The sequence below is a fragment of the Conger conger genome, chromosome 16 (assembly GCF_963514075.1).
Source record: "Conger conger chromosome 16, fConCon1.1, whole genome shotgun sequence".
Classification (NCBI taxonomy): domain Eukaryota; kingdom Metazoa; phylum Chordata; class Actinopteri; order Anguilliformes; family Congridae; genus Conger; species Conger conger.
In genome coordinates, this window is record NC_083775.1 from 20,703,220 (window position 1) to 20,730,861 (window position 27,642).

Sequence of the window (27,642 nt, forward strand, 5' to 3'; positions counted from 1 at the left end):
GCATTCATACAACACAAAAGGGTTGAAGACACTGTCAAAATTGTAATGTAAATACTGTCTCGCTCTGCAGAGATGGGGGTTCTTTTCCTGGCATCCCCGTTTTTCAGTTATTTTTCCTCTGTGCGTAACTAGCCCTGTCGTCAGTCACACAGAGAGACACAGACCCACAGGCTCCAAGTCATGACACGATACCGGGCTTCAAACAGGAAAACAACAGGTGTGTACGCTGCTGGCTAGAGCAATAAGAGGCTAGGGCAATGTAGCCAGACACAGGGAAGAGAGTGAGCCCCTCAAGAGCCCAACCCCCCCTCCCCCCCCCTCAACCCCCCCACCCCCCATGCAGCCAGACACACAGAGAACCCCCCTTCCTCCACCCCCACCTCCCTCTCCCAGAGGAAGTCTTCGGCAGACACTCCAGCCCGGCTCTGAAGAAATGGCCTCACAGCTTGCGGCTGACCCTTGACCCCAGTTTACGGTGCCGAGACCCACCCTGTCAGTGAGCCACTTTAATACGGAGTGAGGAATGTGTCCGTGCGCTTCCATGTTTCAAAGCTTCCCGTCACGGACAACCTCTCCCCCTCCGCACGCACTTTACCGCGGTAGATACGCTTTTACAGTAAGAGAGGAGACTTTTATGGTCTTTGTGTTTGGCATACTTAACATTCATGCCATGGGTGAGGGTAGATGTCTCCCCTGTGGGGGTTTCAATGCCTCCATTGTCTCAAAACCGCCATTGTTAGTCAATTGAAACTGTGAGGTTTGACCAGAAAAATACACAAACAGGATTATCGTTCTTGGGATCTCCGCAGAACTTTCCAGGGAACTTGGAATTATGCTGGAGATTATATTTAAGCGTTTTTTTTTTTTTGGAGGGGGGCGGGGGGGTGACTCTTTTGGTGCAGAAAGTGTCCTCATGGAACCCTGTTCAATGACCCTCCCCCTTCTCCACTCCCCCCCCTCCGACCGCCTCCCTCCCCCCTCCTCCCCCCCGACTTCTTACCATGGGTACTGTTGCCGGGGCGACGGCTGAGGCCTGTTGGCCCGTGAGAGCCTGTGCCTCAAAGCCAGTCTGTTTGCTACACTGCGCCCCTCTTGCACACAATGGGTTTGTGAATACTGAAGCCCGGGACCCTCCCCCCACTCTCCCGCACTGTGTGCGAGTGTGTGTGCCTGTGGAGGGGGTGCAGCGGCCAAATCCCAATGTTTGCGGCTCAGACCTCAGCGCTGAATGGTTTTGTGGCGACGGTGCGGACAGGTTTGTGCACAGCGTGTGAGGCCCGCCCCCCCCTCGCTGGTGGTTAGGGACAGCCACGGAAAGGCCTTCGGTTGAGCGGGTCCTCAGGCGGAGAGACCGCCCGGGTTCCCGGTCATTGTGACGGCGGCGTCCCGGTGACCGGACGGGGAAGGGAGCCCTTACGTGTCACCTGACCTCTGGAGCAGGAAAAGAGGGATCGGGTTCCGCACCGTGAAAAAGGAGAGGAGCCTACGCCCTCATAACTCAAGCGGCTGTCTCACACTTCCTCTCCGCTGTGTGTGTGTGTGTGTGTGTGTCTGCCGTGTGTCCACATGTGCACATGCTACGACTTACAAAACACAAACATGACACGCTGCCACAAAATTTAAACTACTTGTCGGGTTAGTGAAATATCTGAAAACACGCTAGTAATCTGTATAAAGGTTAAGATTTCCAACTGTTCTAATTCTCATTCACAAGCCAGCGCTCTTCAAAACCATCTCTCCTTTAAAGGGGTGCTAATTTATGAGCTAAAGTTAATTCATAAGCTGCATTAATGGGGTGGTTCACTCTGAAGCTAGTTAAATAATAAGCAGTGTTAAAGGGATGGTTCACTCTGAAGCGAATTAAGTAATAAGCTGTGTTAAAGGGGTGGTTCTCTCTGAAGCTAAAGTTAATTCATAAGCTGCTGAGTGGCTTCTTGGCTGAACCACTGAATTACAATGATGTGATATTTGCACTGTGTTGCCGTGGAATCCAGAGTTTGTTTAGATGAGAATTTGTTTGAGATGATGAACACATCATGATTTCATTAACGGACAACTGTTTGTTTTCAGCAGCAATGTGACTGTTTGGAGTTTTGAATTAAGTGTGTTTTGGAAACCTTTTTTGGGATGTACAATTGTATTTTAATTATGTGACATTTCCCAGGCTTTCCGAGAGACATGAAGTGGCATTAAGTTAGCAGCCATATTGTCCAAAAACACTGCTCAATTTCATTTGGAATTGAATCAAGTTTACTGAGATGAACGTTCCGTTTAAACATTCGTCTCACACTCACTTTCTCTCACACAGACAGAGAAACTTATTTCTTCTTTTCTCTCTCTCTTTTACACAGACAAACACAAAACGTGTTTCTCTGTCAGGCAAACACAGAACTGAGTTGCAGATACAGTTTATCACACAAGTCCTGAAATGGACATTTGTCCATTTTTGTTTACAACAGCCATGATCCACTGGTTGTGAGTTTGAGGAGGTTGATAGTTTGAACTCCAGTGGAGACTGTGGGGTGAAGTAGTCAAGCTGAGCTCTAATGGACAGAGTGATGGATATAATGAGGTCCCGGGGAGGTTACTCAAGGTTCAGTCGTGGTGGTTATCTGCAGTCTCTAGCAAGAGACTCTTGAGTGCACAGCATCATGGGTAATCCCACAACCCCACAGGCTGCTCTGAAACCCAACACCACCAGGGCACACTATAACAGCGAATAATATGCAGCGTTTCTTTTTCTTGAACCCCGCATTGGACGGAACGGGTGCGTTTGAGAAGCGTAGCTGAGCGGAGCGCGCTGGAGGCGAGACGAATGCGCGGTCCCTCCGCGGCGGAGCCGCGAGCCGGGGGCTGACAGATGTGCGCAGATGTTGGGCACGGGCGGCGCTGCAGCTGCTCCGCCGCGTCGGGCCGGCTGTCACGCGGGGACCCGGGGGCCCGGACCCCAGTCTGCACGCGTGCGTCACGCATGGGCCGGCCCGTGTGTCCCAGCACACCGTGTCCTGCCCTGTTCGGCTGTGTGTGTGCGTGTGTGTGTGTGTGTGTGAGTGCGATAGGGTGTGTGTGTGTGTGTGTGTGTGTGTGTGAGTGCGATAGGGTGTGTGTGTGTGTGTGTGTGAGTGTGTGTGTGAGTGCGATAGGGTGTGTGTGTGTCTGTGTGTGAGTGTGTGTGTGTGCGTGTGTGTGTCTGTGTGTGTGTGTGCGTGTGTGTGTGTGTGTGTGAGTGTGTGTGTGAGTGCGATAGGGTGTGTGTGTGTCTGTGTGTGTGTGTGTGCATGTTTGTGTGTGTGTGTGTGTGAGTGCGATAGGGTGTGTCTGTGTGTGTGTGTGTGTCTGTGTGTGTGAGTGCGATAGGGTGTGTGTGTGTCTGTGTGTGTGTCTGTGAGCGTGTGTGTGAGTGCGATAGGGTGTGTGTGTGTGCCTGTGTGTTTGTGTGTGTTTGTGTGTGTGTCTGAGCCCTGACGGGAATGTGTGTTCCGGCTGCCGAGTCATTTTGTTTGCTCTAGTGCTCATAGTGATCACACACACACACACACACACACACACACACACTAAATAAAACACCATTATAGGACTGCAATAATTAGAATTAAACAAACAGATTTAATATTCTTAGAAAAATGATTCAATGGGAATTTTGACATGACTTGTGTGGGTGAATAATCACTGCAATTTTCATTACATCATTTTAATAATATCAGATCCCAATCATTTCCTCTGTTTGTCTGCCAATGAAGAAGCTCTGCTGTTCATTTGGGAGAAACGGCCTGGCTCTTGTAGATAAATGGGTTCCCTTCTCAGAGCATAAATATTTGTTTTAATTTTTGGAGTGGGGCTTCTAATAAAATTGACTTCATAGCGAAAGCCATTCTAATTTCATTTTGTGAGTCTGGAACGGTTGTCATAGCAGTCTTCCGATCCTTCATTGTGTCCATGAATTCAATTCAATCAGTGTTGTTTCAAAAGAATGTTTTTGTATATCATTAGATTACTCCAAAAAATAGCTTGTAGAGTAACAGAGAAAAAATCATTGATAGGCTAGGTGCAGCCCTACATCTTGGTGTTTGGCTTCAGGTTACTTATTGTCCATTAGACTGAGGTAAGTGCCTCAGAAAAGATTATTGCCTGCTTTAAGCAGTCAGGGTGGGGGGATTCCTGATTTTACAGGAGTGATATGAGGGAAATTTATGAGAGTGTGTGTGTGTGTGTGTGTGTGTGTGAGAACGAGACAGTGTATCTGGGAATGCCTGTGTGTGTGTGTGCGTGTGTGTGTATGTGAGAATGAGACAGTGTATCTGGAATGTGTGTGTGTGTGTGTGTGTGTGTATGTGTGTGAGAACGAGACAGTGTATCTGGGAATGTCAGTGTGTGTGTGTATGTATGTGAGAATGAGACAGTGTATCTGGGCATATCAGTGTGTGTGTGTGTGTGTGTGTGTGTGAGAATGTGACCGGGTACCTGAGAATGTCAGTGTGTGTATGTGAGAGAGAGAGAAAGAGAGAGAGAGAGAGAGAGAAAGAGAGAGAGCGCCTCTCAATATGCTCCTTCTAACGCCTCTTTTTTTTGGTCATACCCAAGATTCCAGACAGTTAATTTGCTTCTAAATAAACCCAGCCAAGCCATGACAATTACCCTGGGGACAGGGGCTGGGGGAGGGGGGGGCTTTTCTTGCGTGTGATTGGTGGGGTGTCAGCCTTGTTCATTCGTCTGTGAGGTTGCCGGGGCTACGGGGATCTGGGGCTTCAGAAAGGGGTTTGAGTGTTTTGAGAGCAGCAGATGAGGGATTACAGGAAATATGACATTCTCCTTCTCCCTCTTCCCCCTCCTCCTCACCCTCGCTGACATTATCATCACAATCGGAATACTGACCTTTGACCTCTCACCCCGCACTATGGGGTGGGGAGAGGGGGGGGGGGGGCGGCACTGGAGGGGGGTTCAGAAGCTGAAACAGTCACCATGGGAACTGGAACAGGCCAATTCAGCGGAGCTCTGGAAAAGAAAGAAAGAAAGAGAGAGAAATGATGTAATAGAGATTTACATTGGTCAGTTAAGCCGGTGAGAAGTGAACAGCTTGTACTGTACTGGTGACACTGCAGTTGTGTAAAGATCACTATTCAGGCCCTGTGTGTCTTTGGACGGCCCTGTGCCGTCCTGCATCTCTGCTCGGTGTCTGTGCTTGTTTTTTGCTTCAGCCCTCATCTCTGTGCTGTGTCTCTGTGCTCAATCTCTACGCTGCGTCTCTGCACTGCAAAAACAAAAAAAAGGACCGTTTCAACAAGCGTTTTAGTCTTGCAGTAAGAATTAGGCTCTTTTTGTTCTAAGATTTTTCTCTCCAGCAGAAAACGTTCGCTTACCGTTTGCTTGACAAGTTAAATGTTCTTAGCCCATTGCCAAATCTTCAAATGAGTCAAACTGTCTTACTTCATTGGCACTATTTTGGAAATTTGCATATTTAGCAAAAATGTAAGAGAAATAGGATTTTGGGCTTGTTTCCCAGACATGGATTAAGCCCAGGCCTAGCCTTTTTTTTTCTTCATTGAATTTTTCTTTTAGTCTTAGCTTAATCCACGTCTGGGAAAGTGGCCCTTTAAGTCTGAATATAAGACGAAAATACTTGTTGGGATGGACTTATGTTTTGGTTTTGGCCGTGTGTGTGCCGTTTCTCCCTGCTGAAGACAGAGAACAGGGGTGTGGAGACTGTGGGAGTTTCCTCAGTTCGGGCCAAACACACTGAAATCCCCGGACCTCCTCCCCACCCTCTCTGATGTGCAGCGCAGTTTAATCAGTCATGGCTGTTTCGGCAGACTCCATTACGGGCTGAGTAATGTCTTCTGCTGAAGGTTAACGGCGTTACAGGTTAGCAGCTGTCCCGGACAGCGCTGCGGCTCCAAGCCAGCCGAGCGGCCTGGGAAACCGACGCGAACACGGCCCTGCTCACGTGAAAGTGAAGTACGGCTCCGCGAGAGAGGCCGGGAGAGGAATGTGAGAGGTTTGAGCGGAAGTGGGAGAGAGAGAGACGGAGGGCGATGGACTGGGGCTCTTTTGTGTCTGAAGGGCCGTGACGCGAGCTGAACTCACGTCTGTGCCGTGGTCACTGGCCACGCTCGACTGCTCTAAATCCAACACCGATACCCAGACTTTCCCGCTCCCTGTGCTTAACTCTCTCTCCCTCCCTCCCCCCCTCTCTCTCCCCCTCTTTCTCTCCCTCTCTCTCTCCCCCTCTCTCTCTCCCCCTCTCTCTCCCCCTCTCTCCCCCTCTCTCTCTCTCCCTCTCTCTCCCTCTCTCTCTCCCTCTCTCTCTCTCTCTCCCTCTCTCCAGGTGTCGGCCTGGGTTCCTGGGCCCGCTCTGTCAGTACCTGGACCCTTGTCAGCGCTCGCCCTGTGTGAACGGAGCTGCCTGCAAGACCACACAGCTGAAGGGAGTGCCACAGGCCACCTGTGTGTGCCAGAGAGGGTTCAGAGGTACACAGCGCTGCGCGTATGTGTGTGTGTGTGTGTGCTTAGAGCGTGTGAGGGACTGTGTGTGTGTGAGAGTGTGTGTGTGTGTGTGTGTGTGCTTAGAGCGTGTGAGGGACTGTGTGTGTGTGTGTGAGAGAGACTGTGTGCTTAGAGCATGTGAGGGACTGTGTGTGTGTGTTTGTGTGTGTGTGTGTGTGTGCTTAGAGCGTGTGAGGGACTGTTTGTGTGTGTGTGTGTGTGTGTGTGTGTGAGAGAGTGTGTGTGTGTGTGTGTGTGAGAGAGTGTGAGTGTGTGTGTGTGTGTGTGTGTGTGAGTATGTGTGAGAGAGAGAGAGCGTGAGTGTGAGAGTGTGAGTATGTGAGAGAGAGAGAGAGCGTGAGTGTGAGAGTGTGTGAGTATGTGAGAGAGAGAGAGAGCGTGAGTGTGAGAGTGTGTGAGTATGTGAGAGAGAGAGAGAGCGTGAGTGTGAGAGTGTGTGAGTATGTGTGAGAGAGAGAGCGTGAGTGAGAGTGTGTGAGTGAGAGAGTGTGTGTGTGTGTATGTGAGAGAGTGTGTGAGTATGTGTGAGAGAGAGAGAGCGTGAGTGTGAGAGTGTGTGAGTATGTGAGAGAGAGAGAGAGCGTGAGTGTGAGTGTGTGAGTATGTGTGAGAGAGAGAGAGCGTGAGTGTGAGAGTGTGTGTGTGAGAGAGTGTGTGTGTGAGTATGTGAGAGAGTGTGTGTGTGTGTGTGAGTGTGAGTGTGTGTGTGTGTGTGTGAGAGAGAGCGTGAGTGATCACGCCTGCAGTATCTCAGCAGGTTTGCAGGGTAACGCCGTCTCTCCCCGCAGGGCCGGACTGCTCTCTGATTGACGCCTGCGTGACCAACCCCTGCGCCAACGGCGCTCGCTGCACCAACTGGAACGGCCGCTACAACTGCTCCTGCCCGCCGGGCTACCAGGGCAAGAACTGCCGCAACGACATCGACGAGTGCCGCAAGGCCGACGTGTGCATGAACGGGGGCGCGTGCGCCAACACGCCCGGCTCCTTCCGCTGCCAGTGCCCGCCCGGGTACAGCGGGCGCTCCTGCGAGGTGCCCTCCCTGCCCTGCGCCCCCTCCCAGTGCCTCAACGGGGGCACCTGCCACCAGACCAGCCAGCTCACCTACGAGTGCGCCTGCCTGCCAGGTACACACGCTGACTGTACACACAACACACACCCACCACGCGCTCATCATACATACCTGTACATGTCCTTTCCCCCTCGCTCTCTCACACACCCCCACACAGGGCAGGAGGTTCCCAGGCTCGCTGATGTAAGCGCTGGCGTATCACGGCCTCCTCCGGGTCACTTCCTGTGGGTTATAAATAGAGTGTTATGGGATGGGGGGGGGGGGGCGGGGGGCTGGAGGGTTCTGGCCCCTCTCTGGAGAGCAGACAGGAAATGTTCCTCACTGAAGAGGAAGTGATTGAATGTGAGAAGGAAATGAAAACAAGCACAGGCAGCAGGGAGCCCAAGCACACGTCACTGTCAGTTAAGCACTTACACACTCCGACTCCTCCAGCCCAGGCCAGGAGTGATGCGGTGGCTCGTCCACAGATGCTGTTCTCCACCTCTCTCTCTCTCTCTACAGAGGGGCCTGTTAAGGACTGTCAGTACAGCACGAAGAGCCTGATTTACTAAGCCCTTCAGCACGTGCAAAACCAATAACACGACCAGGGACTGGTCCCGGTATTTGTTTTGCACCAGTCGTTGGTTGTGGTATTAGTTCTGCCTGAGTTAAAAGGTTTCGCGCATGCTAAAGACCCTAAACGTCTCGTGCAGGGTTTCAGGGACACAACTGCGAGGTGAACGTGGATGACTGTCCCGGACACAAGTGCTTGAACGGGGGACTCTGCGTGGACGGGGTCAACACCTACAACTGCCAGTGTCCTCCAGAGTGGACAGGTACGCTCCATGATGAAATGTGTGCGTGTGTGTATCTTTAACGTGTGTGTTTCAGTGTATACATGTATATATACCATGTGTATGTATCTTTAACGCATGTGTGTTTCAGTGTATGCGTGTATATATAACGTGTGTGTGTGTATAAAGTGTGTGTGTGTGTGTGTGTTTGAGTGAATGTGTGTATAAGGTATGTGTGTATGTGTTTGAGTGAATGCGTGTATAAAGTGTGTGTGTGAGTGAACACGTGTATAAAGTGTGTGTGTGCATGTGTTTGCGTGAGCGCGTGTATAAAGTGTGTGTGTGAGTGTGTGTGTGTTTGCGTGAACGCGTGTATAAAGTGTGTGTGTGTGTGTGTGTGCTCACAGGCCAGTACTGCGTAGAGGATGTGAACGAGTGTCTGATGCAGCCGAACGCCTGTCACAATGGAGGCACGTGCTTCAACACCATCGGCGGCCACACCTGCGTGTGCGTCAACGGCTGGATCGGCGACGACTGCAGCGAGAACATCGACGACTGCGCCACGGCCGTCTGCTTCAACGGGGCCACCTGCCACGACCGCATCGCCTCCTTCTTCTGCGAGTGTCCCGTGGGAAAGACAGGTGAGCGCTCTCACCTTTACACCTGCTCAGTGTCACTGTCTACAGACCTGAACACTCTCACCTGCTCACTGTCACTGTCTACAGACCTGAACACTCTCACCTTTACAGCTGCTCACTGTCTCACTCTACAGACCTGAACACTCTCACCTTTACACCTGCTCACTGTCACTGTCTACAGACCTGAACACTCTCATCTGCTCACTGTCACTGTCTCACTCTACAGACCTGAACACTCTCACCTTTACACCTGCTCAGTGTCTCAGTCTACAGACCTGAACACTCTCACCTGCTCACTGTCACTGTCTACAGACCTGAACACTCTCACCTCTACAGCTGCCCACTGTCTCACTCTACAGACCTGAACACTCTCACCTTTACACCTGCTCACTGTCTCAGTCTACAGACCTGAACACTCTCACCTTTACACCTGAACATTGTATAATTTGCTGACTGTCTCACATACACCCAGTCTCACTGAATCACATGTACAGTCTCACTGAATCACATACACAGTCTCACTGAATCACATTTACAATCTCACTGAATCACATACACGCAGTCTCACTGAGTCCCCTACACACAGTCTCACTGAGTCACCTACACACAGTCTCACTGAGTCACCTACACACAGTCTCACTGAGTCACCTACACACAGTCTCACTGAGTCACCTACACACAGTCTCACTGAATCGCATGTACAGTCTCACTGGATCATATATGCACAGTCTCTCTGAACACAGTCTCGGTTGTATGCCGTGTGACTCTGACGACGTTGGGCTGATTGTGTGCAGGACTGCTGTGTCACCTGGACGACGCGTGTGTCAGTAACCCCTGTAACGAGGGGGCCGTGTGTGACACCAACCCCATGAACGGCAGAGCCATCTGCACATGCCCGCCGGGATTCGTGGGCGGAGCTTGTAACCAGGATATGGACGAATGCTCTATCGGTAAACCTGAATTTTATGTATATATGTGCATGTATAAGCATATGCACGTGTGTTTGTATGTGTTCATGCATTCATAAAGTGTATGGTGTTGACAAGTGTGTGAATGAACGCTTGTGTATACCTTATGCTTCTGTGTATACAGTTTAGATGTCTGTTAGAATTAATCTGTACATGATCAAAAGCAAACCTGAACTCTAAATGGTACAGAGTTGTGCCTTTTAAAGTATCCAACTGCAGTGGCTGTTCTGTCTGGTGTTAACAACCATGGGTTCCTCAAGACAGTTGTCCAAAGATTTCCACCAAGAAGGAGAATGCTGCAAAAAATCTTTCAAACTACCTATTTCCACAGTCAGAATCATTATTACAAAATGGAAAAATTGAACAGTTAAAGTCGATGCAAGATCTGGAAGACCTGGTGAGAAATGCTCAGAAGAACCTACACATCACTGCAAAAGAGCTGCAAAAAAGAGTAGCAGACACAGGTCTAGCTGTTCTCAGGACAAAAATACAACATACCTTAAACAACAAATACCTACAGTTGCCAGAAAGAACAACCTCAACACAGAATCAAAGAGAATTGAGAATTGAGAAGCCAAAAGCCTTTTGGCATAATGTGCTTTGGACTGAAAAAACAAAAATGGAACTTTTTGGCATCACCAAAGAAGGTAAATTTGCAGAAAAAAGGGTGAATCCTTTGTAGAGAACACCTTGGTAAGCATGGAGCTGGATCCATTATGGTTTTAGTTTGTGTGGAAGCTGGGGGCACAGGAAATATTATGCAGAAATGAAAATGGATTCCACCAAATATCAAGAAATTCTAGAGGCTAATGTTCAAAGGTCAGTCCAGACAAGTTGAAGAGAGGTTGGGTATTCCAGCAAGACAATGATCCAAAGCATACCTGGAAATCAACCATGAAGTACCTCCAGGAAATACGGATGAAGATTGGGAATGGCCACCACAGTCCCCAGACTTGAATATTATCGAAAATCTGTGGAGCGATCTCAACCATGCAAGGAGGCTGAAGAATAGAGCTAGACAAATGTGGGACAATTCCAAAAGCAAGGATTGAAAGACTCTTAGCTGGCTACAGGAAGCATTTACAAGCTGTTATACTTGCCAGAGTATTAACTTACAGGGTTCCCCAACTTTTGCACAGGGCTCTTTTCCTTTTTGTATTGTTTTGAAACTGTAAAAAATAAAAAAGTAATATTGCGTTGAAATTTGAAGAAATGTTAATGTTTAACATTTAACCATTTAGAGGTCAGGTTTGCTTTCGTTCACTTAGATATTAATTGTAAATTTTGACCAGAGTTGCCCAAATTTTAGCACACCACTGTATGTGTGCATTTGTGTGTGTGTTTGCTCACTGCTTTCTCCTTGCATGCAGGTGCTAACCCGTGTGAACACTTTGGGAAGTGTGTGAACACAGAGGGCTCCTTTCAGTGCCAGTGTGGGCGGGGCTACACCGGCCCTCGTTGCGAGATTGACATTAACGAGTGCCTATCCATGCCCTGCCACAACGACGCTACCTGCCTGGACCGCATCGGAGAGTTCACCTGCATCTGCATGCCAGGTACCACCCGTCTGCCGCCCTGATTGGCCGTGGCTGCAGGTCTGACATGGTGTGGGCGGAGCGTGTAGTAAAAGGCTACGCAGAGGAGAGGAGAGGAAAGGAGGAGGCGGGGGGGGGGGGGGGTGATGTTCTGAATACTAATGAACTGCAGACTGGTGGGAATTAGTGCAGCGACAATGGATCTGCTCAACAGGGAGAGGGAGTGAGAAACGGAGAGAGGGAGAGAGAGAAATAGAAGGAGAGACTAGAGGGGAGACCGAGGGAGAGATGGTGGGAGACCCAAGTTGAATTTTAATCAAATGAATACTTTCAGGGTAGAATTGCTCCCGCAGCAGATTTGGGAATACGTCCATTTTAACTCTGGGGCTGAGGAAAAAAAATGGAGCCATTTTACAACGTATTAGCATTAGCATCATTCAGACACTCATAGCTTTTCTCATATCACGTTGAAATGCTCAGTTAATTTAGATTTTGTCAGCTAATGCTACTTTATATAACACAGGCCTGTTATAGTACCCAAATTGTTTAGTCCAAAACTCAAGAGGTTCTGCAAAAAAAAAAGGCACGATTCACTTGATCAGTCATTTTCATGAACACGTCCTTTGCAAGGACTAGCAACCTGAATATAAAAATGCGGTATGCGGGGTCTAATCAGGGCAGTGGGTCTGATTTGAGTCTGTAACATCCCTAGCCCACTCACAAAGGCTTTGGAAGGGATTTTATCATCAATGCATAGCAGTACAAGAAGCCACCAGGACTCATTCATATTTGCAAGCTTCATCTGCATAACCACTTTGCTCAAACTGTTCTCTTCGACTCCCTGCACCCTTCCCGTGGTCTTTAGCTAAATAATGAACAGTTTGAGTAGAAAAGCTCAAGGCCCTTTTAAGTGTTGGGCACAGGGTTGAGTGCGTGGAACACTTAATTCTTTTCATCATAACATAGTTCCCCATCAGGGGATGGCTTTAATAGCTCTCATTATTTTTCCATGTCTCCATAAGGCTGAGTAGAGTCGTCCAGAAAAAACAGCAGCACATTTGAAAGCGTAGCACACATTACCACAAACGGCAAAGCCACGCATACCTCGCTTTGTCGAGTCCCCGTTCCTCTGCACAGTTATTACTGCTTACAGATACAACTGCTGGATTCATCCTACACTCCTACAATTTTCCTGCACAGAAACGTTCCAGTACAGAATCTCCCCCAACACCAAATCTCACACGCGTTACTTCAGAATCTATTGAATTCATGGAAATAACTGGAAGTCTTAATTGATTTTATGAATTAATGTGTGGTCTTTTTAACCTGTTTACTTGTGTTCATCTGTTTCTGTGTAGTTATCTGTGCTTACTGGTGATTACCTGTCTTTCATAGGATACACCGGGACATACTGTGAAGTGGATGTGTACGAGTGTGAGAGTAATCCTTGTGTCAACAATGGCCGCTGCATAGACTCAGTTAATGGATTCACCTGCTCCTGCCCACCAGGTAGGGCTGAGCCCCTTTCAGAGTGAGTGTGTGACTGTGTGAACTGGACCAGGATCCAAAGCTGTGTGGTGACTGTGTGAACTGGATCAGGATCCAGAGTGAGTGGGGAGACTGTGTGAACTGGATCGGGATCCAGAGCTGGGTGGTGACTGTGTGAACTGGACCTGGATCCAGAGCAGGATGGTGACTGTGTGAACTGGACCAGGATCCAGAGCAGGATGGTGACTGTGTGAACTGGACCAGGATCCAGAGTGAGTGTGTGACTGTGTGAACTGGACCAGGATCCAGAGCAGGATGGTGACTGTGAACTGGATCAGGATCCAGAGCAGGATGGTGACTGTGTGAACTGGATCAGGATCCAGAGTAGTGGGGTGACTATGTGAACTTGGGGTTAGGCTTAGTGTTTTTTTGGGCTCTCCTGCTAGATCAGCAGAGCTGAGAGTCCCAGCCATCTATCAATGCGGCCGAACAAAGAGGCTACTGTGTCACCCCCCCCACACACACACACACCCCCACCCCCTTAGTCAGAGAGCAGAAGGAACTACACCCCCCCAAAGCGCCCACAACAGCAGTCCTGCTAATGAGATTCTTTTCCGGCTCCGCAATTTACATCTGGGGCAGACAGCCCCCCCGCTCACCCCCCATCTCGCTATTGAGCCTGTAGAGCTGGGGTGGGGTGGGGGGTCACCCTTAGAGAGAATAACAATCAGCACTGTGCCCTCAGTCGACAGCCCAGACCCCAGCCCAGCGCTGTTCATCACCAGAAGGCATTCCACATCTCCTGCTAGTGCCTTCTGTGCATTCCGCAACCTAGCGATACCCACACATTCCACAAAACAGCTAGGCTCAGGCATTCCAGAACACAGCCCAGCTCAAACATTCTGGAACACAGCTCAGTTCAGACATTCCAGAACACAGCCCAGCTCAAACATTCCGGAATACAGCTCGGTTCAGACATTCCAGAACCCAGCCCAGCTCAAACATTCTGGAACACAACCCAGCTCAGATATTTCAGAACACAGTCCAGCTCAAACATTCTGGAACACAGCTCAGTTCAGACATTCTGGACACAGCCCAACTCAGAAATTCTAGAGCACAGCTCAGTTTGAACATTCCAGAACACAGCTCAGCGCAAACAGTCCAGAAGTTCTCTCAGCGGAACAGAGTCACTGCAGATTATCACCCAGCCCTGCGCTCTGCACCCAGATCTTACTGATCCTGCCCAGTCTCCTGCTGTGAGAAACAGACCTCTGACCTGTGACCCCTGTATTTGCATCTCCCAGGATTCACTGGGACCATGTGTCAGATCGACATTGATGAGTGCGCCAGCACGCCCTGTCGAAACGGAGCCAAGTGCTTTGACCGGCCCAATGGGTTTGAGTGCCGCTGTGCGGAAGGTAAGGCCAGACTATGCGGATCTGTGAGATGGGCTCTGTTTAAAACAGTTTGTGTGCGAGATAATGTTTTTGTGTGTGAGATCTTCTGCGGGTTTTTCTTCCCAGAAGAGTGTTTCTGTGGCATGCTGGTATAATTAGCCTGTGATTCTGTAAGAGGTTGTTTCTGGGAGAGTGTTATTTCTGTGTTTTTCTGAAAGACTTTCAATCACACAGACCTGCACTTCTATAATAAACCCATGCGCCCCCTACAGGCCCTGGGTGGTAGTGCCACACACCTGTCCTTGGGAGCTGACGGGTTGGGGCTGTGCTTAATCCTCATTTCCCCATACCCCCCCAGTCACATTCCACAGTTCCAGTGTCACCGGCTAGCAGCTGCTCTTAGCCCTCAGCCAACATCTGCAACCGCCTTATCCACCATCATGGCTCTGTGCCCCACAGATTAACACAGTGAGGCAGAGAATGAGGGGAATGAGTGAGAGAGGGAAGGAAAGAGAGAGAAATGGGGGAATGAGAGAAAGAGAGGGGGAGAAAGGGAAAGAACGAGGGAGCGAAAAAGGGAAATGAGAGCGGAAAGGAAAGAGAGAGATAGGGGCAGGGGCAGAGAGAGGGGAAGAGAAGAAGTTTGTGGAGCTGAGATGGAAGTAAAATGTCTGTACACACGTTCGCTTATTTTGAGGCGTTGGTGTCGATGTAGTAACAGCCCGTCTGACTACCGCACGGAACCAAGCGCAAACACACCTGAGGAAAACGCTACAAAGATTGAAAAAACGGATTCCACTAACCGCATTTTCTTTTTTCGCTCTGCCGCGCGGCCAGGGTTCGAGGGGGCCCTCTGCGAGAGCAACATCGACAACTGCCAGCCGGACCCCTGCCACCACGGCGCCTGCGTGGACGGCATCGCCAGCTACAGCTGCGCCTGCGACGCCGGCTACACGGGCTACCGCTGCGAGAACCAGCTCAACGAGTGCATGAGCAGCCCCTGCCTCCACGGGGGCAAGTGCGTGGACCGCGTCAACAAGTACATCTGCCAGTGCCTGCACGGGACGTCCGGTGAGACTCGCCGCGCCGCGCGCCGCCTGTAGCGTAGTGGTTAAGGTGAAGGACTGGGACCCGCGAGGTCGGCGGTTCGATCCCCGGTGTAGCCGCGATAAGATCCGCACGGCCGTCGGGCCCTTGAGCGAGGCCCTTAACCCTGCGTTGCTCCAGGGGAGGATTGTCTCCTGCTCGGTCTATTCGACTGTACATCGCTCTGGATATGAGCGTCTGTACATCGCTCTGGATAAGAGCTTCTGTCAAATGCCAATAATGTAGTGTAGTGTAATGTTCTAGCTGCTGACTGTGGTGCTTTGATGGTTATCTTGATTATTCCAGTTCAAGTTTTTATCTATGTGATCACTCTAGGACTTGGAACCGTCTTTCTAGGGTCTTCAGCGCACTTGTCCCTGGTTCTGATTTTCACTTTGCTGTATGTCGCTCTGGACAAATGAATATAATGTAATGTAAAATAATGTCATGTAATCCCCCCGACCCCTTCCAGTCACCACGAGGTTGAGTGACGGTCGCTATGCAGCCTCAGGGTCAGGGAAGACTGACTGTTGTACTTTTGTCGTCTTAGGCACCAACTGTGAGATCAACTTCGACGACTGCGCCAGCAACCCCTGCGACTACGGGATCTGCAAGGACGGCATCAACCGCTACGACTGTGTGTGCAAACCGGGCTTCACCGGTGAGACCTCAACCCGACCGCACCCCGACCTCAACCCGACCGCACCCCGACCGCACCACGCGCCAGTGCTCCCAGCATACTTACAGCGACCGCGCTTACTGACACACCTCCATTTTCTCCCTCTCTCTTTTGGTCTCGCTCCCTCAATCTCTCCATCTCTATCCCCTCTATCTCCCCCCATCTCTCTCCTCATATCTCCATCTCTCTCTCCCTCTTTCTCTCTCCCTCTCCCTCTCCCTCTCTCCCTCCCTTCCTCTCTCCCTCTCCCTCTCCCTCTTTCTCTCCTCTCCCTCCCTCTCTCTCCCCCTCCCCCTCCCTCTCCCTCTCCCTCCTTCCCTCCCTCTCCCTCCCCTCCTCCCTCTCTCTCCCTCCCTCTCCCTCTCCCTCCCTCCCTCCCTCTCCCTCTCCCTCTCCCTCTCCCTCCCTCCCTCCCTCCCTCCCTCCCTCCCTCTCCCTCTCCCTCTCCCTCTCCCTCCCTCTCTCTCTCCCTCTCCCTCTCCCTCCCTCTCTCTCTCCCTCTCCCTCCCCTCTCTCTCTCTCTCTCTCTCTCCCTCCCTCCCTCCCTCCCTCCCTCCCTCTCTCAGGCCCCATGTGTAACGAGGAGATAGACGAGTGTGCCTCCAGCCCGTGTCGTAACGGGGGCACGTGTGTGGACGAGGAGAACGGCTTCCACTGCCAGTGCCCCGAGGGCTTCCGGGACCTCCTGTGCTACTCGGAGGTGGACGAGTGCAGCACCGGCCCCTGCCTGCACGGGACCTGCCGCGACGACCTCAATGGGTAAGGCGCTATACACCGTCCCACAAGCCTCAGCGGTTAACGCGCCGTCTCTACCGGGGGTGGGGGCGGAAGACAGAGCAGTGTACAAGCTGGCCACCTATCAGCTCTTTCACGAGTCGTTTTTTTGGAATGTTTTCTAGAACACGTGTTCAAGTCTGCGAATGTCCATGGTGAACTACGTTTGCAGCAAACCGATCCTGTTGAACAATTTACATTCAATTTAGTTCGGCACTAACGCCTTTTAAATAGAAACGGATGCTGCTCGGGTGAGCTGACGTTCGCCATCTTGAACGCACGTCACTAGCGACCATTACATGAGCTGCTAATCACGTATTTGCGGTTACACTTTCAATGGTTAAACAAACTCACTCGGTTCACTGAGAGCTGCAGAGAAAAGCCTGCGGCTAATCTGTTAGCGGTTGACGTCTGCAGGGAAGAGCGCGCGAGCGCCCGTTGGTTTCTGCATTCATACAGCCTCTGTGGTTTCTGCAGTGACCCTGGCTCTGATTGGGCTCTGCCCGCTTAGCAGTGAATAAAAACCCCTCGCAGCTTGGCAGTCTATCAGATAGTGAGGTAACTGTGGCGAAAACTAAAGAAAGCTCCCCACCCCTTTCCACTCCATTTAGAGTGTGCCACCATTTTGAGTCTGCTGTTAATTAGCTGGTCAGAGTTTGACCATTATATGATTTTAACATTTTCACATTTCATAAATAGGAGCTTTTTCGTGGCGATTTTCTTTTGTGTGGATTCAAATACTTTTCTGTGCTCGATTGATCCCGCCTGGTGCAATTGAGCCACCCAAGAGGACCAGAAGAGGTGGTTTGCACTTTGAGAGTATTTAATAGGTTTCAATACACCAGACAAGCTCAGTAAATCACAGAAAAGTGTTAGGTATTTGACCCAGGTCTGAATTCAGTATTGTTAAGGAGACTTTTTTGAGTATTGAAATTGAGTGTTGGTGAGGTGCCTGTGTGTGTACAGGTGAAACTCACCTCTGCCGGGCTACTCCCACAGGTACAGGTGTGAGTGTGAGCCGGGCTGGGTGGGTAAGAACTGTGACCTGGACCGGAATGACTGCCAGTCTGCCCCCTGCCACAACGGGGGCTCCTGCATCGACCAGCTAAATGGATTCATCTGCAGGTGCCACGAGGGATTTAAAGGTGAGTGTGCTGTACGCACACACACACAGACGCACACGCACACACACACACACACATACACACCCCAGTTAATAGTTTCTCGGAGAAATGTGTGCTTCTTCAGAAATCCCATCGCACAGTCCTCTGCTGCCCCCTTGTGGAAAGAGTTGTGTATGACACCGTTTCCACTCCGCTGCGTTTCATTACCGCGCAATCATTTGGTAGAGTCGCTTAGTCGAAGCAATTTATAAAGCAAAGTGCATGAGTGAATTCAATAAATCCATAATAGGAGTAACTACAGAGAGGGAAAATAACACTCATCTCTCTTTCTCTCTCCCTCCCCTCTCTCCCAGGTCCCCTGTGTCAGGTGAACATTAATGACTGCGCCTCGAGCCCGTGTCTGAACCAGGGCACGTGTGTGGACGGCGTGTCGAGCTACACCTGCGCGTGCGAGCTGCCCTTCAGCGGGCCTACCTGCACAGACGTGCTGATGCCCTGCTCCCCCAACCCCTGCGACAACCACGGCCTGTGCAGCCATACCCCCGACTACCTCAGCTTCCAGTGCACCTGCCAGCCCGGGTGGCAAGGTACGCGCACACGCCCTGCGCCTTTCACTCGCACACAGGCCTGCTGAGGCTAGCGCTAGCGTTAGCCCTCTGAAGAGTAGGGCTTTTGGAATGTTTAGTTTTTTTTTTCCTTCAAAAACTCGTCAGCGTTCTAGAACTAGAACTAATTGTTCTAGAACAATTACCGGTAGTGACCGCTACATTAGCGTTAGAATGTTCGGTTAAGAACACTACGCTAGGAACATTCTACACTCTACTCGAGGAAAGAATGATGTAACGAGCAGCACAAGGGACATTTCTTGTGGTCTTTTGTTGCGAAATGTGCAGCCCAAATTTTGTAACGCGACGCAAATGTGTGGTACCGTTCCATGTGTTTCCATGAGAGGCGCTGAAGGTAAATAGCAAACAACTACAAACAAATTAGTAATAATTTCTAATGTAAACTGCTCTGATAGCCCAGGCTGCCACCTTGTGGATTGGCAGTATATAACCTCAGTCAGGACTGAAAGAAGCCAGTAAACGTGTGTACGGTATGTAAGCAAACCGCTTGCGTGTATCCCGAATCAGCGTTGGCGCCTGTGTCCCAGGCCGCACGGTCTCTCTGAGTCCGCCGAGGCGCTGACGTGTTCACTGTCGCCCCCTACAGGCAAGCGCTGCAACATGGACGTCAACGAGTGCACGGGCAACCCGTGTAAGAACCGCGGCACCTGCACCAACACGCTGGGGGGCTACGTGTGCTCCTGCCGCGGGGGCTACACCGGGACCAACTGTGAGACCGACATCAACGACTGCAGCCCGAGTGAGTGACACGCACTGCTGTAGCCTGGTGCTGTAGTGTACTGCTGTAGGCTGGTGCTGTAGTGCACTGCTGTAGGCTGGTGCTGTAGTGCCCTGCTGTAGTGCACTGCTGTAGCCTGGTGCTGTAGTGCACTGCTGTAGGCTGCTGCTGTAGTGCACTGCTGTAGTGCACTGCTGTAGTGCACTGCTGTAGTGCACTGCTGTAGCCTGGTGCTGTAGTGCACTGCTGTAGGCTGACGTGTGTCTCACTCTGCTGCAGACCCGTGTCTGAGTGGGGGCTCCTGTACGGATGGGGTGAACACGTTCCGCTGCAGCTGCCTGCCTGGCTTCACCGGGCCCCGCTGCACCATAGAGATCGACGAGTGCAAAAGCTCCCCCTGCAGGAACGGAGGAACATGCACAGACTACGTCAACAGCTACACCTGCACCTGCAAACCTGGCTTCACTGGCATCCACTGTGAAACCAACAGACCAGACTGCACAGAGAGGTGAGGGTGTGTGTGTGTGTGTGTGTGTTTCACAGCTAATTGTTTTTTAGAAATACAAAAAAAATGTAAACAAAACGTTATACGAATACATTTTTTATCATGTGACGATACCTGCAAGTAGACCACGCATACTGCATTTGTAAATATATACTGCACCGTTCTACTTATGTTTCATAGATACATGCAATATATGCAATATAAGTATATGAAGACAGAATGCCTTCATGCACACAGGCACTATAGGGTGTCAGTATATTAACTATGAATGGTCCATGTCAGATAAAATGCTCTGTGACTGCTCGTCTGTGTGTGTGTGCATGTGCACGTCCGCTGACTCTCCCGGTGTGTGTGTGTCTGTGTGTGTGTGTGTGTACGTGTACGGATAATATAAACGGATTCTCCTGCTCTTTCGTGTGTGTGTGTGTACGTGTACCCGCTGACTCTCCCGGTGTGTGTGTGCGTGTTTGTGCAGCTCCTGCTTTAACGGGGGCACGTGTACGGATAAGATAAACGGATTCTCCTGCTCGTTTGTGTGTGTGTGTGTGTGTGTGTGTGTGTGTGTGTGTACGTGTACGTGTACGTGTACGTGTACCCGCTGACGCTCCCGGTGTGTGTGTGTGTGTGTACGTGTACCCGCTGACTCTCCCGGTGTGTGTGTGTGTGTGTGTGTACGTGTACCCGCTGACTCTCCCGGTGTGTGTGTGTTTGTGCAGCTCCTGCTTCAACGGGGGCACGTGTACGGATAAGATAAACGGATTCTCCTGCTCGTGCCGGGCGGGGTTCGCCGGCTCGCACTGCCAGCACCAGCTGAGCGAGTGCCGCTCACGGCCCTGTCTGAACGGGGGTGTGTGTGTGGACGCAGGAGAGTCCGCGCGCTGCGTCTGCCCCAAAGGCTACACCGGGCCCAAGTGCCAGGTCCGTTTCCCCGCTGCGCACCGCCGCCAGTCACATTCACTTTCCCACAGTGAACGCACGACTCCATAAGGCTGCATTGTCGTAGGAAACAGTACTCTTTTAAAAATGATCAAGGATGAAAACACAAAAAAGCCAACAGGCTTACTCCCATTGCGATCGTCTAACACCCAAACACAGCCTTGACAAAAGACACTCAAGACAATTCAGAAAATTGAGAAAGTTTGGTAGTGTTTTAATAGGGGCTCAAAACGATAGTATAGCAGTCATTTTGATTGGTTGAAATGGTATAAGGTTGAGAGTGTCATGCGGCACGACTGGGATTTTACGATCGCGCCACGGACTGAAAGGGTTAATGCAGCACAGACGGACATGACAAGACACCACAATGACCACAGGGACAGGCAGATTAAATGATAAAGCAGTGGTGGTCGAACAGTATTTAACAGACATCTTTTCAAGGATAATTTGAAATTCTGCCGGCGCGCTGTGTCTAAGCCCCTCCCCCTCTCTCTGCTCAGGTGACGGTGGATTGGTGCAGACTGTCCGCCCCCTGTCAGAGTCGCGGGCGCTGCAGCCTACAGGACGGCTCCTTCACCTGCGACTGCCCCAGCGGCTGGTCCGGCCGCTACTGCGACATCCCCGGGGTGTCCTGCGAGGTCGCCGCTGCCAAGAGAGGTACGCGCCGCGCGCCAGTCTAAACCGTCCCTGCGGAAACCAAAACACAGTCAATCTAAGCAAGTATTTTAGTCTCAGATATAGACTTTTTGTTACTTTTTTGTTAAGTAAGTTTCGTTTTCTCTCATTGCAAGATTTGCCAATGGGGAAAGAAAATGTCATTCAAGCAGGTACCTTAAAACGACCTAATATGTTCTACCTGAGAGAATAAATTCTCATTACAAGACTAAGGCAGATATTGCAGTTGGCTTGCTGTTAGTGTGCGGGAATAACTGATCCTGTCAGTTTGTGTACAAGTGCAACTCTTCCCTTACATGTGCGCATCTTCTCCTACTGTATGTGCTGGTTGCACTTCCCTTGCTCTTTGTGCGCTGCTATAACTCTTCCCCCATGTTGTGCGCTGCTATAACTCTTCCCCCATGTTGTGCGCTGCTATAACTCCCCCCCCATGTTGTGCGCTGCTATAACTCCTCCCCCATGTTGTGCGCTGCTATAACTCTTCCCCCATGTTGTGCGCTGCTATAACTCCTCCCCCATGTTGTGCGCTGCTATAACTCCTCCCCCATGTTGTGCGCTGCTATAACTCTTCCCCCATGTTGTGCGCTGCTATAACTCTTCCCCCATGTTGTGCGCTGCTATAACTCTTCCCCCTCGTTTGCTCAGGACTGGGGACCGACCAGCTCTGCCGTCATGGGGGCCACTGTGTGAACACGGGGAACACGCACTACTGCAAGTGCCAGGCAGACTACATCGGGAGCTACTGCGAGAGCCAGGTGGACCACTGCGAGGAGAAGCCCTGCCTCAACGGCGCCACCTGCAGGGCTTATGTGGGAGGTTACACCTGCGAGGTGAGTTCCCTCTGACACGTCATCACCATATATACTCTACCGCCTGCAGGCACTTGCTCCATCCATGCACTACACCACCAGATATCACCAATCAGCTTACTTCCTGAACCAAGGAGATTATTAGTGAAATCAGGTGGTGGGGTGCATGGTTGGAGAAAATACCTGCAGACACTGCGGCCTGCATGACCTGGAGTTGAGCTGATGCATAACAGTGTAAAACCTGAATACATTACCACACACATATAGTCCACCGTTGATATGCTCAGATATGATACGGTCTACCATAGATATGCTCAGCGCTAACGGTGTTTTTCTCACACGCAGTGTATGCCAGGATACCAGGGGAACAACTGTGAGTCCGAAATAAACGAGTGCCAGTCTCATCCCTGCCAGAACGGGGGCAGCTGCATCGATCTAGTGGGGCATTACATCTGCTCCTGCCCACCAGGAACCCTAGGTAAATACCCCATTCACTAACTTTTCTGCCCCGGGTAAACACCCCAGACATAATCCTCTCTACTTTGAGTAAATACCTTATACCCTTCTACACTAATCTCTCTACCCCGGGCAACTCTCTCCATCACAGGTGTCCTGTGCGAGATAAACGAGGATGACTGCAATCCCCCACAGAGGCAGCGGGGGGCGCCCAAGTGCCTGAACAACGGGACGTGTGTGGACCGCGTGGGGGGGTACCGCTGTAACTGCCCCCCCGGGTTCACCGGCGAGCGCTGTGAGGGGGACATTAATGAGTGTCGCCCAAACCCCTGTAATCCCAGCAACAGCTTAGACTGCATACAGCTGCCCAACGACTACCAGTGCGTCTGCAAGCCCGGCTTCACTGGTAAGAGAGTGTGTGTGTGTGTGTGTGTGTGTGTGTGTGTGTGTGGGGAAGTAATGTATGGTACTCAGTGTGTGGTGTGTATGTGTGAAGGTAATGTATGGTACTCAGTGGTTGGTGTGTGTGTGTGTATGTGTGAAGGTAATGTATGGTACTCAGTGTTTGGTGTGTGTATGTGTGAAGGTAATGTATGGTACTCAGTGTTTGGTGTGTGGTGTGTGTGTGTGTGAAGGTAATGTATGGTGTGTGTTGTGGTTTATGTGCAGGTCGGAGGTGCCAGTTCAGGTTCAGTGTGTGTGAGTCTCAGCCCTGCCTAAATGGAGGTGCCTGCTCCAACTCTCCCAGCACCACCCAGGGCTACACCTGCACCTGCCAGCCTGTGAGTATTCACAATCCCCTGCTCTGTGTGTCTCTGAATATTCACACACCCGTCTATCTCAATATTCACAAACCCCGACTGAGTATTCACAAACCCCTGCCCTGTCAGTATGAGTATTCACAAACCCCTGCCCTGTCAGTATGAGTATTCACACACCCCTGCCCTGTCAGTATGAGTATTCACACACCCCTGCCCTGTCAGTATGAGTATTCATACACCCCTGCCCTGTCAGTATGAGTATTCACAAACCCCTGCCCTGTCTGTCTGAGTATTCACAAACCCCTGCCCTGTCAGTATGAGTATTCACAAACCCCTGCCCTGTCAGTATGAGTATTCACAAACCCCTGCCCTGTCAGTATGAGTATTCACAAACCCCTGCCCTGTCAGTATGAGTTTTCACACACCCCTGCCCTGTGTGTCTCAATCCCCTGTGTGAGTATCCACAACCCCCTGTGCTTTGTTCTCATGCGTACAGGGGTACACCGGGCCTACCTGCGAGCGGAGCCTGCTGTCGTGCCGGGAGCTGTCCTGCTACAACGGGGGCAGCTGCCTGAAGACGGCGCGGGGCCCGCGCTGCACCTGCGCCCCGGGCTTCAGCGGGCCGGACTGCCACCAGCGCAGCTCGGGGGGCTGCTCCGCCCAGCCCTGCCCAAACGGCGCCCTGTGCATGGAGGAGGCCCTGTTCCCCTTCTACCGCTGCCAGCAGCGCTCCCACGCCCAGCCCGCCTGCCCCCTGGCCGACTGCCAGGCCAAGGCCAACGACGGCATGTGCGACAAGGAGTGCAACACCTTCTCCTGCCGCTGGGACGGCGGCGACTGCTCGCTGACGTACAACCCCTGGGCGCACTGCGGGGACCCCCAGTGCTGGAAGCTCTTCAACAACAGCCAGTGCGACCCAGCCTGCAACAAGCCCGAGTGCCTGTACGACAACTTCGACTGCCGCCAGAAGGGCCGCGAGAAGACCTGCAAGTAAGGGCCCTCCTCCTCCTCCCCCCTCCTCCTCTTCTCCTCCCTCATCCTCCTCCTCCTCCCCCCTCCTCCTCTTCTCCTCCCTCATCCTCCTCTTCCTCCTCCCTCCTCTTCCTCTTCCCCCTCCCTCCTCTTCTCCCCCCTCCTCCTCCTGTCTGGTGATGTTTTGTAGCATATTTTCACAACACGTCAAAGATGAAATAACAACAGGCCAGTGTCACAGTGATAAGCCTCTCGACCAAATTCTATGCTGAATAGAGATTCTCCGTACAAAACTCAGTTTTGTCCAAGACGAAACGTTGTCTGTGTCTTTGAAACTGGGCAAAAGGGTGCTAAAGAAAGTAGATTTAGTCTAAAAGATTAAAGAGTAAACTCTGTAATGTCTTGTGTTGTTTACAATTATTTAGCTGACATTTTGGCCAATCCCCCCCGGACCAATGTGGGGTTAAGGGGGTTTCTCAAGAGCCCAACAGTCGTACTGATCTTATTGTAGCTGCACAGGAGTTTGATCCACCAACCTTCCGGGTCGCTAGCCAAGCTCGTTAGCCATTAGTCTATAGGCTGCCCATGCTGATGGCTGCCCCCCCCTCTCCCTCTCTCTCTCTCTCTCTCCCGTTCTCTCCTTCCCTCCCTCTCTCTCCGTACAGTCCGATATACGCGAAGTACTGCGCGGACCACTACGCAGACAACCGCTGCGACCACGGCTGCAACTCGCAGGAGTGCGGCTGGGACGGGCTGGACTGCGCGCGGAAGGTTCCGGAGGAGCTGGCGAAGGGCGTGCTGGTGATGGTGGTGCTGCTGCCCCCGGAGGAGCTGGTGCGGACCGGCCCGGCCTTCCTGCAGAAGCTCAGCTCCATCCTGCGCACCACGCTGCGCTTCCGTCTGGACGACAACGGGGAGGCCATGATCCGGCCCTACACCCGCCAGGAGGCGCGCATGCGCCGAGAGCTCAACCCCCAGCAGGAGGTCATCGGGTGAGCGCCCCGCCCGGGTCACAGGGTCACGGGGTCGAGGGGTCGCCATGGGAGACGTCCCGGGCAGAGCGGCCGAAACCGGGCATTTGTTTTTCGCCGCCGGTTTGCTGGTGTTGTTGAGGGACGGCGCTCACTTGGCTACAGCGTAAGGCGTTTCAGCCGCGCCTTTCAAAGTCAGTTTTGTGTTTTATCGCATTATTTGGACAATGCCGTAATAATTCGCGGGCAAATCGGGAACAGTTTGTGTCGCTGCCTCTCTCACATGCTCAGTAGAGGAGCTGCACTCTGCTGCTCAGTCTCCGGCTCCAAATTGCACAAAATGGCGGCCGCCAGGACCCTCCGCTTCCTGGGCTTCAGAGTGCATCGCACGAGCCCATGGACAGTCAGCGGGTGACGTCACGCGCATCGGCCTGTATTCTTTCGACAGTCTGTGGCTCACCTGTCCTCCCCCCGCCCCCCTCAGGTCCATCGTGTACCTGGAGATCGATAACCGGCTCTGCTCCCAGGACTCAGACGACTGCTTCCCCACCGCCGACAGCGCGGCCGGATACCTGGCGGCCCTCTCCGCCACCGAGATGCTGGACTTCCCCTACCGCATCAAACAGATCAGCAGTGAGTATCCCCCCGAGTATCTATAACCGCCAATGTTGTCCCGGGCCCCGAGGATCATAATGGCGGCCCTGCCGTAGAGGCAGCGAAACCGTCAACGTCAGTGTGAAAACCGAACGCACGCCCTGCCTCCCCCCAGGTGAGGAGCTGCCGCCCTTCGTGCCGGGCATGCCGGACTGGGCCAAGTTGCTGCTGGTGGTGGTGGCGGCGCTCTTCCTGCTGGTCGTCCTGGGGGCGGGAATGCTGATCGCCCGGCGCAAGCGTGAGCACAGCACGCTCTGGTTCCCCGAGGGCTTCTTCCTCAAGAAGGAGACGAGCAGCAACAAGAGCCGCAGGGAGCCCGTGGGCCAGGACGCGCTGGGCATGAAGTGAGTGGTCTATACGCACGCACGCGGTCAACATGCACGCGGTCAACACGCACACGGTCCATACGCACGCGGTCCATACGCACGCGGTCCATACGCACGCGGTCCATACGCACGCGGTCAACACGCACAAGGTCAACACGGTCCATATGCACGGACGAGCAGAAAAAACAAAAGAGATCCAGTGAGCAGCAGACAGAAATGCCTTGTTTATGAGAGACGTCAGAGGAGAATGGCCAATAAATACCTAATAAAGTGCTCGGTGAGTGTACAGTCAGTATGCACAGATACGGTCAACATGAACACACCCAGTCAGTGCCGACACATACGGTTATATGGTTACAATACGGTCAGTATGCACTCATGTAGTCAATGCCAACACCTACAGTCAATACGGGCAGTACAGATACAGTCCCCTGCAAAAGTATTGGAACAGCAAGGTCAATTCCTTTGTTTTTGTTATACACTAAAGACAATTGAGTTTGAGGTCAAAAGATGTACATAAGATGACAATTTCAGCTTTTATCTCCTGGCATTTTTAGTTTTAATCTAGATTGGCAAACAATTTAGAACATATCACCTTTTGTATCAGACCACCCCATTTGAAGGTGAGCAAAAGTACTACCAAAGGTGCTATGTTCTAAGTAGTCTAACGCATCTAGGTGTAAATAACAAATCTGACATTCTGAACTCTTGTCTCGTGTTCATATTTTTGATCTCAACCCCAAATGTATTGGAAGGACAAAGGAATTGGCCTTGCTCCTCCAATACTTTTGGAGGGGACTGGATGTACTGACGTGCACACAGACACAAACGGTGGCTTGAGGCTGTAGTAATGTCTGTTAATCCTTCTCTGCTTGAGGCTGTAATAATGTCTGTTAATCCTTCTCTGCAGACACATGCCAAAGACGGTGGAGGAGTCTCTGTTGGGAGACCACAGTGACCAGTGGCTGGACACCGACTGCCCTGAAGCCAAACGACTGAAGGTGAGCTGCTCAGGCTTCACACACCTATATTCAAGATGAAATTAATTTTTCTTTTTTTCATTTTTATAAACAAAACTAAAACCAAAACAAAAATATAAACAGCAGTATATTACCTAGCACAAGAACAATCTACCAGCCTTCATTTGTAACTTATATTAAATATTAAGATGTCATCGTAATTTCCTAATGTGAATGTGTGG

At 51.4% G+C, this 27,642-nt stretch overlaps 1 protein-coding gene and 1 long non-coding RNA gene across 2 annotated transcripts in view; one reads left to right on the top strand and one right to left on the bottom strand.

Annotated features, from left to right (window-relative positions):
- notch3 (notch receptor 3) overlaps positions 1 to 27,642 on the top strand; it is a 49,309-nt gene that overhangs the window by 13,982 nt on the left and 7,685 nt on the right. Inside the window, exons 3-28 of the mRNA XM_061223513.1 lie at positions 6,323 to 6,465; positions 7,290 to 7,625; positions 8,263 to 8,385; positions 8,751 to 8,984; positions 9,776 to 9,931; positions 11,320 to 11,505; positions 12,880 to 12,993; positions 14,277 to 14,390; positions 15,207 to 15,440; positions 16,006 to 16,116; positions 16,701 to 16,893; positions 17,908 to 18,053; positions 18,386 to 18,619; positions 19,245 to 19,397; positions 19,656 to 19,884; positions 20,598 to 20,799; positions 21,318 to 21,474; positions 22,138 to 22,322; positions 22,647 to 22,779; positions 22,909 to 23,163; positions 23,427 to 23,539; positions 24,015 to 24,508; positions 25,156 to 25,482; positions 25,946 to 26,094; positions 26,231 to 26,459; positions 27,352 to 27,442. Of these exons, the coding sequence (XP_061079497.1) occupies positions 6,323 to 6,465; positions 7,290 to 7,625; positions 8,263 to 8,385; positions 8,751 to 8,984; positions 9,776 to 9,931; positions 11,320 to 11,505; positions 12,880 to 12,993; positions 14,277 to 14,390; positions 15,207 to 15,440; positions 16,006 to 16,116; positions 16,701 to 16,893; positions 17,908 to 18,053; positions 18,386 to 18,619; positions 19,245 to 19,397; positions 19,656 to 19,884; positions 20,598 to 20,799; positions 21,318 to 21,474; positions 22,138 to 22,322; positions 22,647 to 22,779; positions 22,909 to 23,163; positions 23,427 to 23,539; positions 24,015 to 24,508; positions 25,156 to 25,482; positions 25,946 to 26,094; positions 26,231 to 26,459; positions 27,352 to 27,442 (5,041 nt within the window). The remainder of the gene's footprint in view (positions 1 to 6,322; positions 6,466 to 7,289; positions 7,626 to 8,262; positions 8,386 to 8,750; positions 8,985 to 9,775; positions 9,932 to 11,319; positions 11,506 to 12,879; positions 12,994 to 14,276; positions 14,391 to 15,206; positions 15,441 to 16,005; positions 16,117 to 16,700; positions 16,894 to 17,907; positions 18,054 to 18,385; positions 18,620 to 19,244; positions 19,398 to 19,655; positions 19,885 to 20,597; positions 20,800 to 21,317; positions 21,475 to 22,137; positions 22,323 to 22,646; positions 22,780 to 22,908; positions 23,164 to 23,426; positions 23,540 to 24,014; positions 24,509 to 25,155; positions 25,483 to 25,945; positions 26,095 to 26,230; positions 26,460 to 27,351; positions 27,443 to 27,642) is intronic.
- Positions 7,690 to 27,642, bottom strand: part of LOC133114274 (uncharacterized) — a 52,400-nt gene continuing 32,447 nt past the window's right edge. Inside the window, exons 2-5 of the long non-coding RNA XR_009705538.1 lie at positions 21,395 to 21,504; positions 19,646 to 19,773; positions 17,886 to 18,027; positions 7,690 to 7,792 (exon numbers count right to left, since the gene is read on the bottom strand). This is a non-coding gene — a long non-coding RNA (uncharacterized LOC133114274). The remainder of the gene's footprint in view (positions 7,793 to 17,885; positions 18,028 to 19,645; positions 19,774 to 21,394; positions 21,505 to 27,642) is intronic.